Source organism: Mastomys coucha, unplaced genomic scaffold (genome assembly GCF_008632895.1).
Source record: "Mastomys coucha isolate ucsf_1 unplaced genomic scaffold, UCSF_Mcou_1 pScaffold3, whole genome shotgun sequence".
Lineage (NCBI taxonomy): Eukaryota > Metazoa > Chordata > Mammalia > Rodentia > Muridae > Mastomys > Mastomys coucha.
In genome coordinates, this window is record NW_022196909.1 from 50,008,524 (window position 1) to 50,020,986 (window position 12,463).

The 12,463-nt window shown below is 51.8% G+C and overlaps 2 protein-coding genes, 1 long non-coding RNA gene and 1 other non-coding gene across 6 annotated transcripts in view; 2 read left to right on the forward strand and 2 right to left on the reverse strand.

Moving 5' to 3' along the window:
- Positions 1–12,463, forward strand: part of LOC116074627 (H-2 class I histocompatibility antigen, D-37 alpha chain-like) — a 714,163-nt gene that overhangs the window by 6,023 nt on the left and 695,677 nt on the right. The window lies entirely within an intron of this gene.
- Positions 2,671–10,834, reverse strand: LOC116074614 (vacuolar protein sorting-associated protein 52 homolog). Its single transcript, XM_031347313.1, is given in 19 exon segments — positions 2,671–3,147; positions 3,500–3,618; positions 3,847–3,958; positions 4,570–4,635; positions 4,826–4,933; positions 5,021–5,116; positions 5,273–5,396; positions 5,638–5,756; positions 6,040–6,195; positions 6,544–6,677; positions 7,265–7,322; positions 7,417–7,508; positions 7,511–7,545; positions 7,637–7,737; positions 8,416–8,566; positions 9,057–9,232; positions 9,457–9,524; positions 9,713–9,787; positions 10,786–10,834. Coding segments are annotated over 19 exon segments (1,971 nt in total). The 5' UTR covers positions 10,820–10,834; the 3' UTR covers positions 2,671–3,000.
- On the reverse strand, positions 8,019–8,129 carry LOC116075639. Its single transcript, XR_004112670.1, has one exon. It is a non-coding gene; the product is annotated as a U6 spliceosomal RNA (small nuclear RNA).
- LOC116074669 lies at positions 11,096–12,209 on the forward strand. The gene is made up of 3 exons (XR_004112230.1): positions 11,096–11,303; positions 11,489–11,521; positions 11,890–12,209. It is a non-coding gene; the product is annotated as an uncharacterized LOC116074669 (long non-coding RNA).

The window sequence follows — 12,463 nt, forward strand, 5'->3', positions numbered from 1 at the left end:
GCCCCAATTAAATGTTGTCTTTTATAAGACTTGCCTTGGTCATGGTGTCTCTTCACAGAAGTAAAACCCTAAGACACAGTCTTTCTGCTATCTTCTCCAGATTCTCCAGAGATTTTACAGTGATTCTGATCCAGTAGCCCTGCTTACACTAGACGTCTCACATTAACTTACTATCTAAGTTCAATAGCTTCTGTCTGCTATAAAATATTCTTCTTTGAGATTTTTAAGATTATGTAGTGTTCTGCCTGCATATGTGCCTACCCACCAGAAGAGGGCGCCAGATCCGATTATTAATGGTTGTGAGCCACCTTGTGATTTCTGAGAATTCAACTCAGGAGCTGCTGGGCAGTGGTAGTGCATGCCTTTAATCCCAGCACTTGGGAGGCAGAGGCAGGTAGATTTCTGAGTTCAACGGCAGCCTGGTCTACACAGAGAAACCCTGTCTCAAAAAACCAAGTAACCAAAAAAAGAAAAAAAAAAATCAACTCAGGACCTACGGAAGAGCAGTTAATGCTCTCAACCTCTGAGTCATTTCTCCAGTCCCGACCTTGAATTCTTGATCCTCCTGACACACGTGTGTGTGTGTGTGTGTGTGTGTGTGTGTGTGTGTGTGTGTCCGTCTGTCTATCTTTTCTGTCTGTCTGTGTCTATGAAGGAACCTGCGGTGTAATCACACTCAGAAGTTGTGTTTCAGCCCGAAGATCATGAGGACCCGTGAAAACCGCAAAACAGAGGGTTGAGGGCTGAAGGGAAAATCCCTGGCTGCTTCGGGATGAAGAGGGCCTAGGAGACCACAACTCCCTGCCTTCCCCAGCATTCAAACTCACAGCCACTTAGGTGATCAGGAACTGGACAGTCCTGCTCCTGCGTCCTGCTGCCCCCTGGCGGCCTTGAGCTGCATCTCAGCGCCCAAGCGTCTTGGGGACGGACTGGGCTCTATGTCAAATGTCCCTCCAGACTGTGGACTGCAGAGTCCAGGAACTGCTGACCAGCTTCACAAGCCCACGAAGCTGTCCGGGGCACACTGAAGAAGGGCCACACTAAGAAAGCGGGTATCCCCTGCACAGCCCACCACAACAGGGTTTGTTTTGTTTTGTTTTTTTCTTTTGTGGTTGCTGTAGCCCAGCATTTATCCCAGGGCTTCCTTCCTGTTGACCGTGTCCTAACTGAACTACATGCCAGCTGAGTTTGATGTGACCCACCAAAGAAAGGATCCTGGGTTTCTTTGGGAATGCCTTTAACCCCACCCTCGGGAGGGCGGATCTCTGCATTCTTCAACCACACAGCAAGTTCCAGAACACCAGGGGCTAAAACCAGAAGACTGGGATCCCCAGGACTGACACCTGGAAGGGGGTGGGGGGTAGAGTAGGTGGGATAGTTGTAACAAGTGAGAAAGGAGAATGGATCCCTAGGGCCGGGTCTGGGTGAGTTTAGCCCCTCACCGACACCCCTCCCCACAAGGCCCTGGGAAGTGAATGGGATAAAGGAAATAACCTCAAATTACTCTTTTTTTCCTTGACAGCATCTTTCATCTGAAATTTCCCCCCACATTGTAGATGGGACCTAGGAATGGCTTCCTGCCACTGAGCTATACCCCAGCCCCCCCTTTTTAAAGAATAATTTATTATATTTGTAAGTATACTGTAGCTATCTTCAGACATCCCAGAGGAGGGCGTCAGATCTCATTACGGATGGTTGCAAGCCACCATGTGGTTGCTGGGATTTGAACTCAGGACCTTCAGAAGATCAGCCAGTGCTCTTAACTGCTGAGCTATCCCTCCAGCCCTATACCCTTTACTTTTAAGATGTGGTCTAGGATGCCCTTGAACCTATTCTCTAACTGAGGCTTTCCATCCAGTGCCTCAGGCTCCCGTTAGCCAGGGCTGCAGGTCTACAAAGCAGCCTAGCTTTTCTTTAAGACTTGGTCAAGGTTGTCAGGCTGCAGCAGCACACACCTTTAAGCCCAGCACTTGGGAGGCAGAGGCAGGCAGATTTCTAAGTTCAAACAGCTGGCCTCGAACTTAGAAATGTGCCTGCCTCTGCCTCACAAGTGCTGGGATTAAAGGCCTGCACCACCACCACCTGGCTGTATTACTATTCTTAACTGTAGCAAATTTATAGCTATGAAGTAACAATGAAAATGACTTTATGGTTGGGGTCACCATGAGGAACTGTATTTAAGGGTTGCAGTTTTAGGAAGGTTGAGAACCACTGCTCTTGAGTCCACAAACTCCATACAGAGGTGGGGCAGAGGGCAGGGGGCAGCGGGAAGGGTCTGAGTCACATGTAAATGACAGGATCTGTTTTGGAGCCAGGTCCACCCCTGCCTCGGTGCATGGCTGCAGGTGTTACAGGCCCTCCACCCTCAAAGGAGCCATGACAGCCACTTCGAGGCTGACACAAACAACCTCAGAGTTGGTGTGGATTTTTCCCATGGTGGCTCTCAGGACAGCCCACAAAGCTACCACGTTCCCAGGCCTTTCGGCATGTGCCACCCTCCTGGAGAGCTACAAACTGTCCCCTCCTGAGCAACTATGCCAGCCCAGGCCAGAAGCAGCAACAGACCTGCCCCACCCTCTTCCTGATGCCCAGTAGGAACTGACTAGGTCTACGATAAAGGCATGCTGGAGGATTCAAAGGCCCAGGGACATGGGAGAGGACACAGTCCCAGCAGAGTAAGTACTTATATTGCCACAGAGTGAGCCGCGCCAGGAGGAGACATCATTGTCCCAGAAGAGCCCGAAGATCAGCTACAGGGTGGCGTGTGTCCTAAGAGCTCTGCCCTAAGAGCTGAGGGTCAGTCAGAGACTGGGGCGGGAAAGCTTACAGGTGTGATTCAACAGCGGAAGAGCTGACACTCTGTTGAGACAGAGTCCTGGCAATGGAGGCTGAGTGGGGTGTGTGGAAGCCTTGGAGATAACAGGAATGGGAAAGGGGGTCCCAGGTGACAGTATGCAACCTACAGAGTCCATGGGAGCTCAGGGCCACGGTGGGTCTGAATCAGAAGTTCGGCTTGTGTTTCTTCAGCTCCACCATGAGGTGATGGATGTTGATGAGCTTGGCCCTGGCCTGGAGCGCTCGGAGCTGGGGCTGGAACAGCACCCCATGGAAGCAATGGTACAGCTGGATCAGCTGGGTCAGCGCCTCCTGCAGAGGAGAGTCAGGGTCAGACTTGGTGGTGACTGGAGCTGTCTGCTCACCACAATCTCACCACAGATGTTTGTTAGCCTTCGGGGCGTTCATGTGATGCACGGAAACAGACACCCACGGACACAGACACCATGGGGCACAGAGACCATGGGGCACCCGTGGGCACAGGCACCCGTGGGCATAGGCACAGGGCCGGGGTGCACAGAGACCATGGGGCACAGACACAGGGCCAGGACATCATGGGGCACAGGCACAGAGCAGGAGTGCACAGACACCATGAGGCACAGGCACAGGACAGGGGTGCACAGAGACCATGGGGCACAGGCACAGGGCGGGAGTGGCCGGTCACCTGGATGATGCTGGTTCCATTTCGAAAGTTGGTAAAACTCCGCATTACATCCTGACTCAGGGACTCCATGGACGCCTTCCAGGAACTACCAAAGCCATGGATCAGCTGAGTGACTCGGGCTGACCACCAGAGAAAAGGGTGTGTCAGAGAGCAACCAGGGCTAGTGACCGTCCACCCAGCACAGAGCAACCAGGGCTGGTGACCCAGCAAGGCCTGCCCAGGGCATAGCCATGTTTACCATCAAGCCTAGCTTTCCTGGTATTCTTTCAGCCAAGCCTGCAACCCCATGACCCGCAAACCCCCTCTGTCCCTAACACTCCTGCCCACAGTGCCATGACATCCCATACCTTCCTTCCCTCGGAGCTGCTCGGCCTGCCCACGCTCAATCAAGGCCTCAGCCTCCTTCACGAATGTCACCAGACCCCCAAAGGGGGGAGACAGCAACTCCTCAATGAACTCCTAGAGAGAAGTGCAAGCCCACACAGGGTCAGACTCCTGGGAACAAAGGACCCCTACTCTGGACAGTGATGTCTACTGACACGCCAGACAGCAGCCTCTGTGAGCCTTCCACCTGAGGTGGTGATGTCACAAGGTGCAAGAGTTGTCCCCAAGGATTTCCTCCCAGAACCAATAACCAATAAGCTGGCTCATCAGGGAACAGTGCTTGCCACTGGTCCCCAGAACACAAGATGGAAGAAGGAAGAAAAGAGCCCTCTCCTAGAAGTGTGACCTCTGACCTCCATGTGCTTCACATGTGCCTGTGCGAGCTTGTATGTGCATGCACACACACAAATAGTTCCCTGCAAAGCAGAAATGGCTGTTTTGGCCTGTGCATGCATGCACATACACATACATACCTATACTGCACGCACACACATGTAGCTACAGTGCGTGGAAACACATACACACATGCATACATAAATAGCTATAGTTTTATTTTGCTTCTAAGCTGTTAGTACCATGAAAAAGTTAAATGAAAGAGACCAGCACCAAGGCAGTGGGTTGTAATCCTGACTGCATATGGAGGTCGTCCAACAGCATTGAGGTCCCCTGCCCCACCCAGGCCCTACCTGTGTCCAAGCATTGAGCAGCTGCTGGAAACTCTCCACCTCTTTGCTGTCATCAGCAGCCTGCTCCTGAGGAAGACAAAAGAGAGAGTCAGGAGAGTGAGGAGAGTGAGGAGCTTGGGAACACCCTTCCTGTCCCCAGCACTTCCCCTTCATTCCACTGCAGACAGTGCTAGGATCCAGGGGTGAAGCTCTGAGCTCCTGTGAGCTCTGTGGACCTTACAAGCTTAGGGACTCCCCGTGGGAGGAGCATCATTACCATCAGCACACTGAGCATCATGTCATAGTTGTTGATCAGAAACACAAGCTGCTCTTTCCTGGAGGAGAACTCCGCAGCCACTCGGAGGACAAAATTCTCCACCTCCACCTGCAAAAGCCAAAGAAAAGCAGCAGGTTAAAAAGTTAGGTCACAGGGCCCCTCCCCTGCTGGCAAGTCTGTCCTGCCTAGCCTCACCTGGATCTGTCCCAGCAGCTGCAGCATGTATTCATTGGGGATGGTCTGGTTGATGCTGACAAGTGCAGAGGAGAACTCAGCATAGTGGTATGTGATCTGAGCAAGAAGAGAAGGCTCATACCTGCCTGTCTGGCAGACACAACCCCCAGCTGCCTCTGCGATTCCTGTCCCCAGTCAGGACAGGAGCTGTCTGCCTAAGCTCCTGTCCCTCTACCCAACCCACCACTCAGTGTGACCCTCGCCCGCCCTTACATAGTGGGGCCGAGTGTCCAGTCACCCAAGGCGCTGGGGATCAGTGCTGCGGACACTCTGGACATTCATCTCCAGGATCAGCTCAAACCGAGGCCACAGCAAGGCAAGCACCTGCTCCCAGTACCTGCAGGCTTAATCAGAATCAAAGGTCAACTGGCTAGGGGTGCTGGGGGCCCAGGGGTGCACAGCAGCCTTCAGGGTGACAGTGAGTGCGTGTGGCTGACACCAATGCTGCCCCTGGGACACACGAATGGGGATAAGGGTGAAGGGCATCAGGTGAGGAAGAGCCCGGAGTCAGGACGGAGTTGTTTGTGGAGGATAGAAGTCTGACCGCCTCCAGGCACCAAGGACCAGAGCTCAGTGACCTGTCCAGGGCAGGGACGTCCCTCTTTGCTGCAATGTTGCAGAACCGGAGAACAATGTGGATACAGAGGAAAACAGCAATGGTGTCGTAGCAGGCGGCCAGGTAGGACTCCAGGTGTTTCTGTGGCAGACAACTGAATGTTAGCTCATTGTCTGAGTGGCTGTAAGCAAACACATATGCATTTCTTTGGGGACAAGGCACCAGCCAGGGACACCAGCTCCTTCCCTGTCCACAGGCACCTCAAGCATATGTGACTTGCTCACCAGCCACACATGTAAATTCCCCAGAACAGAAGCCAGGGCTGAGCTTGGGATGGGAGCTCCAGGGCCAGGGCTTGGAGAACACGCATTCTCCAGGAGTTGCTCTGTCTGCCTGTGGAAAGGCACAGGGGTCGGAAGCTCACCAGCGTCATGGAGAGCGTGTGGTCCATAACAGCGTGGAACAGGTCATGTGCAGCCGGGCCAGACACGATGAAAAATTCACAGATGAAAACATATTCACGGCAAGAATTGTCTAGGGGGGCATAGTGCTGGCTGCGGAAGAGCGCTTCAAACGGATACTACGGAGACAGAGAGACACACGGATGGGTCTCGCACTGTCCCCGTGGATGTGGAGGCTTAGCACAGCTTAGTAATGAGAGCTCACACGGCCAAACATCCAACCTCCAGGCAGGGAGGAGCACCCTCAACTGGTACTGAAGATGGGGCACAGGTCATAAGAAAAGCCCTGCCCACTGACTGCCTCCACAGCCACTTCAACTGTTGTCTCCCGACAGTCATGCTCCAGCCAGTCTCCCTCTGCACGCCTCTCCATGGCTCCTAACCTCCCACATCACAGCAGGACAGGGACCCCCAAACTAACACTTGGGGAACTGATCCATGGCTACGGAGGGGTAGCCTCGTCGTACCCTCTGCTCTCCACGCTGGGCAGTGTGGGGCACCAGGATGGGGGCCTCGAGTTCGGCCGGTGAGATGACAGCACCACGGGTGCCCAGGATAAAGATGGTGTTCCTGCTTCGGAGGGACGGCTTTGAGAAGAAGCATGAACAGCCTCGGAGTCAGGGAAAACAATGAGACAGAGGGCAGCAGGCCCACATAGCCAAGGCCTGAGGATCCCAGGGAGCTAAGTACGGCCCCAACAGCCCTTTACAGACCCAGGGCCTTGCTTCTCCTGACACCATAACGGCTGCCAAGGTTTCACAAACCCTCTGAAATAAATGTGAAAAACTGTCAGAGTAGCGTGTGCTTCTTGGAGAGGAAGCTCCTGCTTTCACGTTCTCAAAGCTCACGAACTACAGAATGGGTAAGAAACACGGGCCTGGGCTGGAGAGATGGCTCTGCAGATAAGAGCACTGAATGCTCTTCCAGAGACCCTGAGTTCAATTCCCAACAACCACATGGTGGCTCCCGACCATCCGTAATGGGATCTGACGCTCTCTTCTGGTGTGTCTGAAGACAGATACAGTGTACTCACATATGTAAAATAAGTGTTTCTTTAATAAAAAGAAAAATAGAAAAGAAAAGAAGAGAAGACAAAAGAAAAGAAAAGAAAAAAAACGCAGCCCAGGAGGCTGGAGCCAGACGTCCTCGCCATGAGCCTGGTGTGTGAGGCTCCCCTCTCCAGGATATCTTTCTTTGCTGGGTCTTCTACACCCATTAGATACCCTTTCTCAGCAACTTCCTCATACTAGAGAAAATCACAGAGAGCTGAACCATCTCTCCACCACCAGCAGGGGGAGCTCCGTTCCCGCCCCCTCCTCCATGTCTCAGGCCTGGCTCACCTGCACTTTCATGAGCAGGCCCACATAAGAGCGGTAGTAGGACAGGTAGATCTTGCTCAGCGTCTCCACGTACTCATCCCTGATCTCCTTGTAGTGCGCTCATTGCCCAGCAGGAACTGATAGAAAAACCTGGAAGGACCAGGGCAAGTCAGACGCCCTGGATGCCCATGCTGGACTGCTCAGAGGCTCTCAGGCCACCCTGTGCCCACCCTGTGGCCACCTGTACTTCATCAGGGCCGTCTGGGGGATCTGATAGTTGGTCATCGGCTTTCTGAACGAGTAAATCTTCTGGAGAATGAACTCGCGGATCTTCGTCACTGCCTAGACGTGGAGAACAGACCCCATGAGGCGGGTTAGGCTTTTACTGTACGGCAGGAACATGGTGAAGATAAAAGAAAGGGAACGAATTCTTCAGTTGTGTTCTGGTTATGGAAACAGGGTCCCTCTGTGCAGCCCTTGCCGGCCTGGGACTCACAGAGGTTTGCCTGCCTTTGCCTCCTGAATGCTGGGGTTAAAATCGTGCACCATCACGCCCAGCCTTATTATTTTTTCAGGGCTTGGGGTTATTTTATCTTTGCTTTTGTTTTGTTTTGTTTCACTTTGTAAATACGGAAGGCTTTATAATCTGCGTGTCATCCATTACTTGCACAGGGGCCATGCTAATCTTCTCTGTATTGCTCTAATTTTAGTATCTACGCTGCCAAGGTGAGCACCGCTTGTTTTGAGGCAGGGTCTCATGTATCTCGGGCTGGCCCCAAACTCTACTTCTTCTTGCACCTCCTGAGTGCTAGGACAACTGACCTGTGCCATAATGCCCATACACGGCACTGAGGACGGAACCCGGGGCTGCGTGCATGCTGAGCAAGCTCTCTACCAACTGAGCAGCATCTCCAGCCTCTTTAGATTTTCAGAGCATCTGGAGGGCCAACAATGCACTGCACAGCGGACAGACGCAGCAGGAAGGGCTTGGGAAGCTGACTTTAGCAGACCACTCCCCACCTTGACGCGGAGGCGGTCGAGCACACCTCTGACATCAGCACAGGCAGCGGTGCCTCTAGCCTCCTGCTCTCTGACTGCTGCTGCCTTGGCATCCAGCTCCTGCAGCTGCTCCAGGAACCTGGGCTCGGTCACAGGAGCTTCCAGAATTGCTCTGAGGAGCAAGGGAGGATAGGAGTGGTTAGACAGGGACTCAACAGCCCCAGGACAGCCCCCTCACACCTCATGTGTCATTTCAGCCTTTCTCTGTGGTCTCATGCTTCTATGATATATGTTTGAAGTTTTGTCTCCTGAGCCACACCTCCTCACGTGGCCTTGGATCACTCCTAACCTGTGTCCTATCCTATGGAGGCTAAAGCAGGGTTAGGAGTTTTTAACCCATCCATTAATTCCTATAACGTTCTTTTTTTTTTTTTTTTTTTTTTTTTCTTAACAAGATCTCACTCTATAGTCCAGGCTGGTCTACTAGCAGCAATCCTCCTGTATCATCCTCCCAAGCATGTGATTACAGGCATAAGCCTGCACACCTAGTTTCTAGATGGTACCTGACAATCCCAGCCTGAAGACCTATGTTGTAAACTGAGTAGATAACCCAGCCCAACCACCTGCTCTGGACATTATGACCCTTCAAACCAGTGACTCACGTGACCAGAGCAGAGGGCACCACCAGTCCATCGACGTGTTCCCCAAGCTTCCACCGAACTGCTTGTGGGTTACGAAGTCGGATATTCATGGCCCCTGACTGCTCCTGCAGGGCCCGGATCTCAGAGCTGATGGAGCTGAGGTCGCTCTGAAAAGCTCCCAGCATCTGCTCCATGCGCTGTGAGGAGAGCAGGAAACATTGTGGGCATGACTCCTGGTTGACCGGGAACGGGGACAAGTGTGCCACCCAAGTCTCTGTGCGAATACCCCAGTATCCAGCAAACTAGGAGGGTGGGAGATCTTCACTTGTCCAAGGGGGACAAAATAAATACTGACAAAAAGAAAAAAGGAAGAGCAGAAGGCACTTAGGTCAGATGTGTGGCAGTGGTGAAGGCCACCCACCTCCAAGAATGTGTCACAGGCTGTGATCTGATTGTGCAGAGACCCTATGTTTTCGCTCTCTTGGATATCTGACCCACAAAAGTCAAGGGCTTCACACTGAACACAGAGCTCTGCAGATCTGCAGTACCTGCCCCCAGGCTCTCCCCAAAGTGACAGAAACCTGAGAGAGATGCCATCCCTGTGGGGGCTACCTGCATCACACTCCCCCAAGGCCCTATGCTGATAACACCCATCTTTTCCCTTTGCTAGAGGATACAGTCCCGGATTGATTTCTGCTCAATCTGCTGCAGCTCCAGTTCCACCTGCTTTGAATAGTGTCTGAGACCACACCCTGGGAGGGGAGGGGGGAGTGGGTAGCAGGGGTGTGTGACAAAGTCGGGAAGAAGCCACAGTGAAAGGACAATCACAACAGACATGGTGACTGGCTAGAGGGGAGCCACCAAGAGGAAGGGAAGGTGGGGGAGATCAGTGCAGGGGAGAGCCTCACCATTTTGAGAGCCTCCTTCACTAACTCATCCTCCAGATTTGCCTGGATGTGAACTGGAAACAAGTTTATATTTAGGGTCCTCCTGCCACACCTCCCTCTGCCCACACCGGGCACACGCACACACACCACCCCAATCTCCCCTTCGCTCCAGCCCCCATCCTCTTCAGTTACAGGCATAGCTGCTTTGCCCGTGGGACTTTCTGCTGTTTCAGCTCCTCATGGTCTACTCGACCACAGATCGAAATATTAAACAGGAATTTCCAAAGTGTGACTTGTAAGATCTAAAACGTGTGGCACTCTGAGAATCGGAAAAAACTCTCACCCGGCCTTGGATATGAAACATCTTTGCTCCATTAATCTATGGTGTGTGCTGTGCCTGCCTCTCAATCACTCCATCTTAGCTGTCTGCACATTTATGTTAAACAGGCTTTATTTTTATTTAATAATAGTCTCCAAAGAGCAAAAAATGGTACAGAAATTGTATTGTAGTGTATTGCTATGACTATTCAACTCTTACTGTTCATTTCTTTTTCTTTTTTGTTTTTCAAGACAGGGTTTCTCTGTATAGCCTTGGCTGTCCTGGAACTCACTCTGTAGTCAAGGTTGGCCTTGAACTCAGAAATCCACCTGTCTCCCTCCCAAGTTCTGGGATTAAAGGCGTGCACCACCACTGCCCGGCCTGTTCATTTCTTACTAAGCCTAAATTAGAAGTTAAACTTTCTCAATTCATAGATTAAACTTTATATATACATTAAGAAAAAAACATAGAGGATCATATACTGGGGTCATGTAATATATTCCTAAAGAGTAAAGGGGTCTATTTAGCTCCCACCCCATGTCACCACTTACCATCCACTTCATCCAAGATGAATTCATCAGAGGTGATATCCAACTCCCCAAGTTGTAGGGGCTCTTGGAGTCCAGAACCACCCCCCTGAAGAGGGACAGGTGAATGAATGCAGGATACAAAAAGAGACATTGGAAACACAATATAACCAGATATCCCTAGTCCTCCAGGTGAGGTGAGGGGTGCTTTTGGGAGGGTTGCTGTTGTCACTGGGTCAAAGATTCTGATGCGCTCAAATCTACGTTTTTGGGCTGCCTGAGTCCCTACCCTGAGATGAGGTAAGGAAGGTGTGGCTGCAGAGCTGGGATCAGGGAAAGCTAGAGCCTTCTGCAGACCCTGAGCTGGTCAGGGCTGAGAGCTGGGGTCATGACCCTCACCTTCATTTCCTGTACCTGTCCTTCCCAGAGCCTCCTCCATCCACCAACTCTACCATGGTGATCATTGCTGTCCTGGTTGTCCTTGGAGTTGTGGCCATCATTGGAGCTGTGGTGGCTTTAGTGAGGAGAAACAGAGGTAGGAAAGGGCAGGGTCTGAGTTTTCTCTCAGCATCCTTTAGAAGTGTGTTCTGCTCATTAATGGGAAACCCATCCAGAGCCAAACCCCGAATTGCTACTGTCTCCAGCTGGGTCCTCTGTCAGTTCTGGGAACTTCCTAGTGTCAAGATCTTCCTTGAACTCTCACAGCTTTTCCTCTCACAGGTGGACAAGGAGGGGACTATGCTCCAGCTCCAGGTTAGTGTGGGGAACAGGATTGTCCTGAGGCCATTGGAGTGAAGCTGGAGATGGTGGGAGCTCTGGGAATCCATAACAGCTCCTCCAGAGAAATCTTCTGGGGGCCTGAGCTGTATTGTGTTATGAATACATACATGTACATGTACATATGCATATACATTTGTTTTGTTTTACCCTAGGCAGGGAAAATTCCCAGAGCTCTGATATGTCTCTCCCAGATTGTAAAGGTGACACTCTAGGGTCTGACTGGGGATGTGGGCAATGTGGACATGATTGGGTTTCAGGGACTCCCAGAATCCTCTGTGAGTGAGCTGTGGGTTGTTGGGATGTTGTCTTCACAGTGATGGTTCATGACTCTTGTTCTCTAGCATGAAGACAGCTGCCTGGAGTGGACTGAGTGGCAGAAGTTGTGTTCAGGTCTCTCCTGTGACATCCAGAGTCCTCAGGTCTCTTTAGACAACAGTGTCTGATGTTCCCTGTGATCCTCGGGGCTCAATGTGAAGAACTGTGGAGCCCAGCCTGTCCTGCACACCAGGACCCTGTCCCTGCATGGCCTGTGTTCCCTTCCACAGCCAACCTTCCTGGTCTGAAGTGGAAAGTCAGAGTTCTTTGGAAAGTTGGTTGGATGGCGTTTCTGGGGCAAACACATGAAGGAGTGTTTCATTAAAGTGGACGCAGTAGGAAAGGCTCAGGGCTCAGGGCGACTCTGAAGGAACATTTCACTGAAGCAGGCACAGGAGAGATGTTCTGCTAAAGCAAGTGAGTGAAAGGACACGTGATGAAGGATTCTTTGCTAAGGACACACTTATATTAGTCTGCCTTACATTGTATAGTTGAGCTGCATTTGTCAGGGTGCCATAGAGAGAAACACACCAAAAACCTTGTGGTGCTGTGCTGCAGTTTGTTGCTGCATCCGTGGACTCGAGCTGATTGGATGCCTGT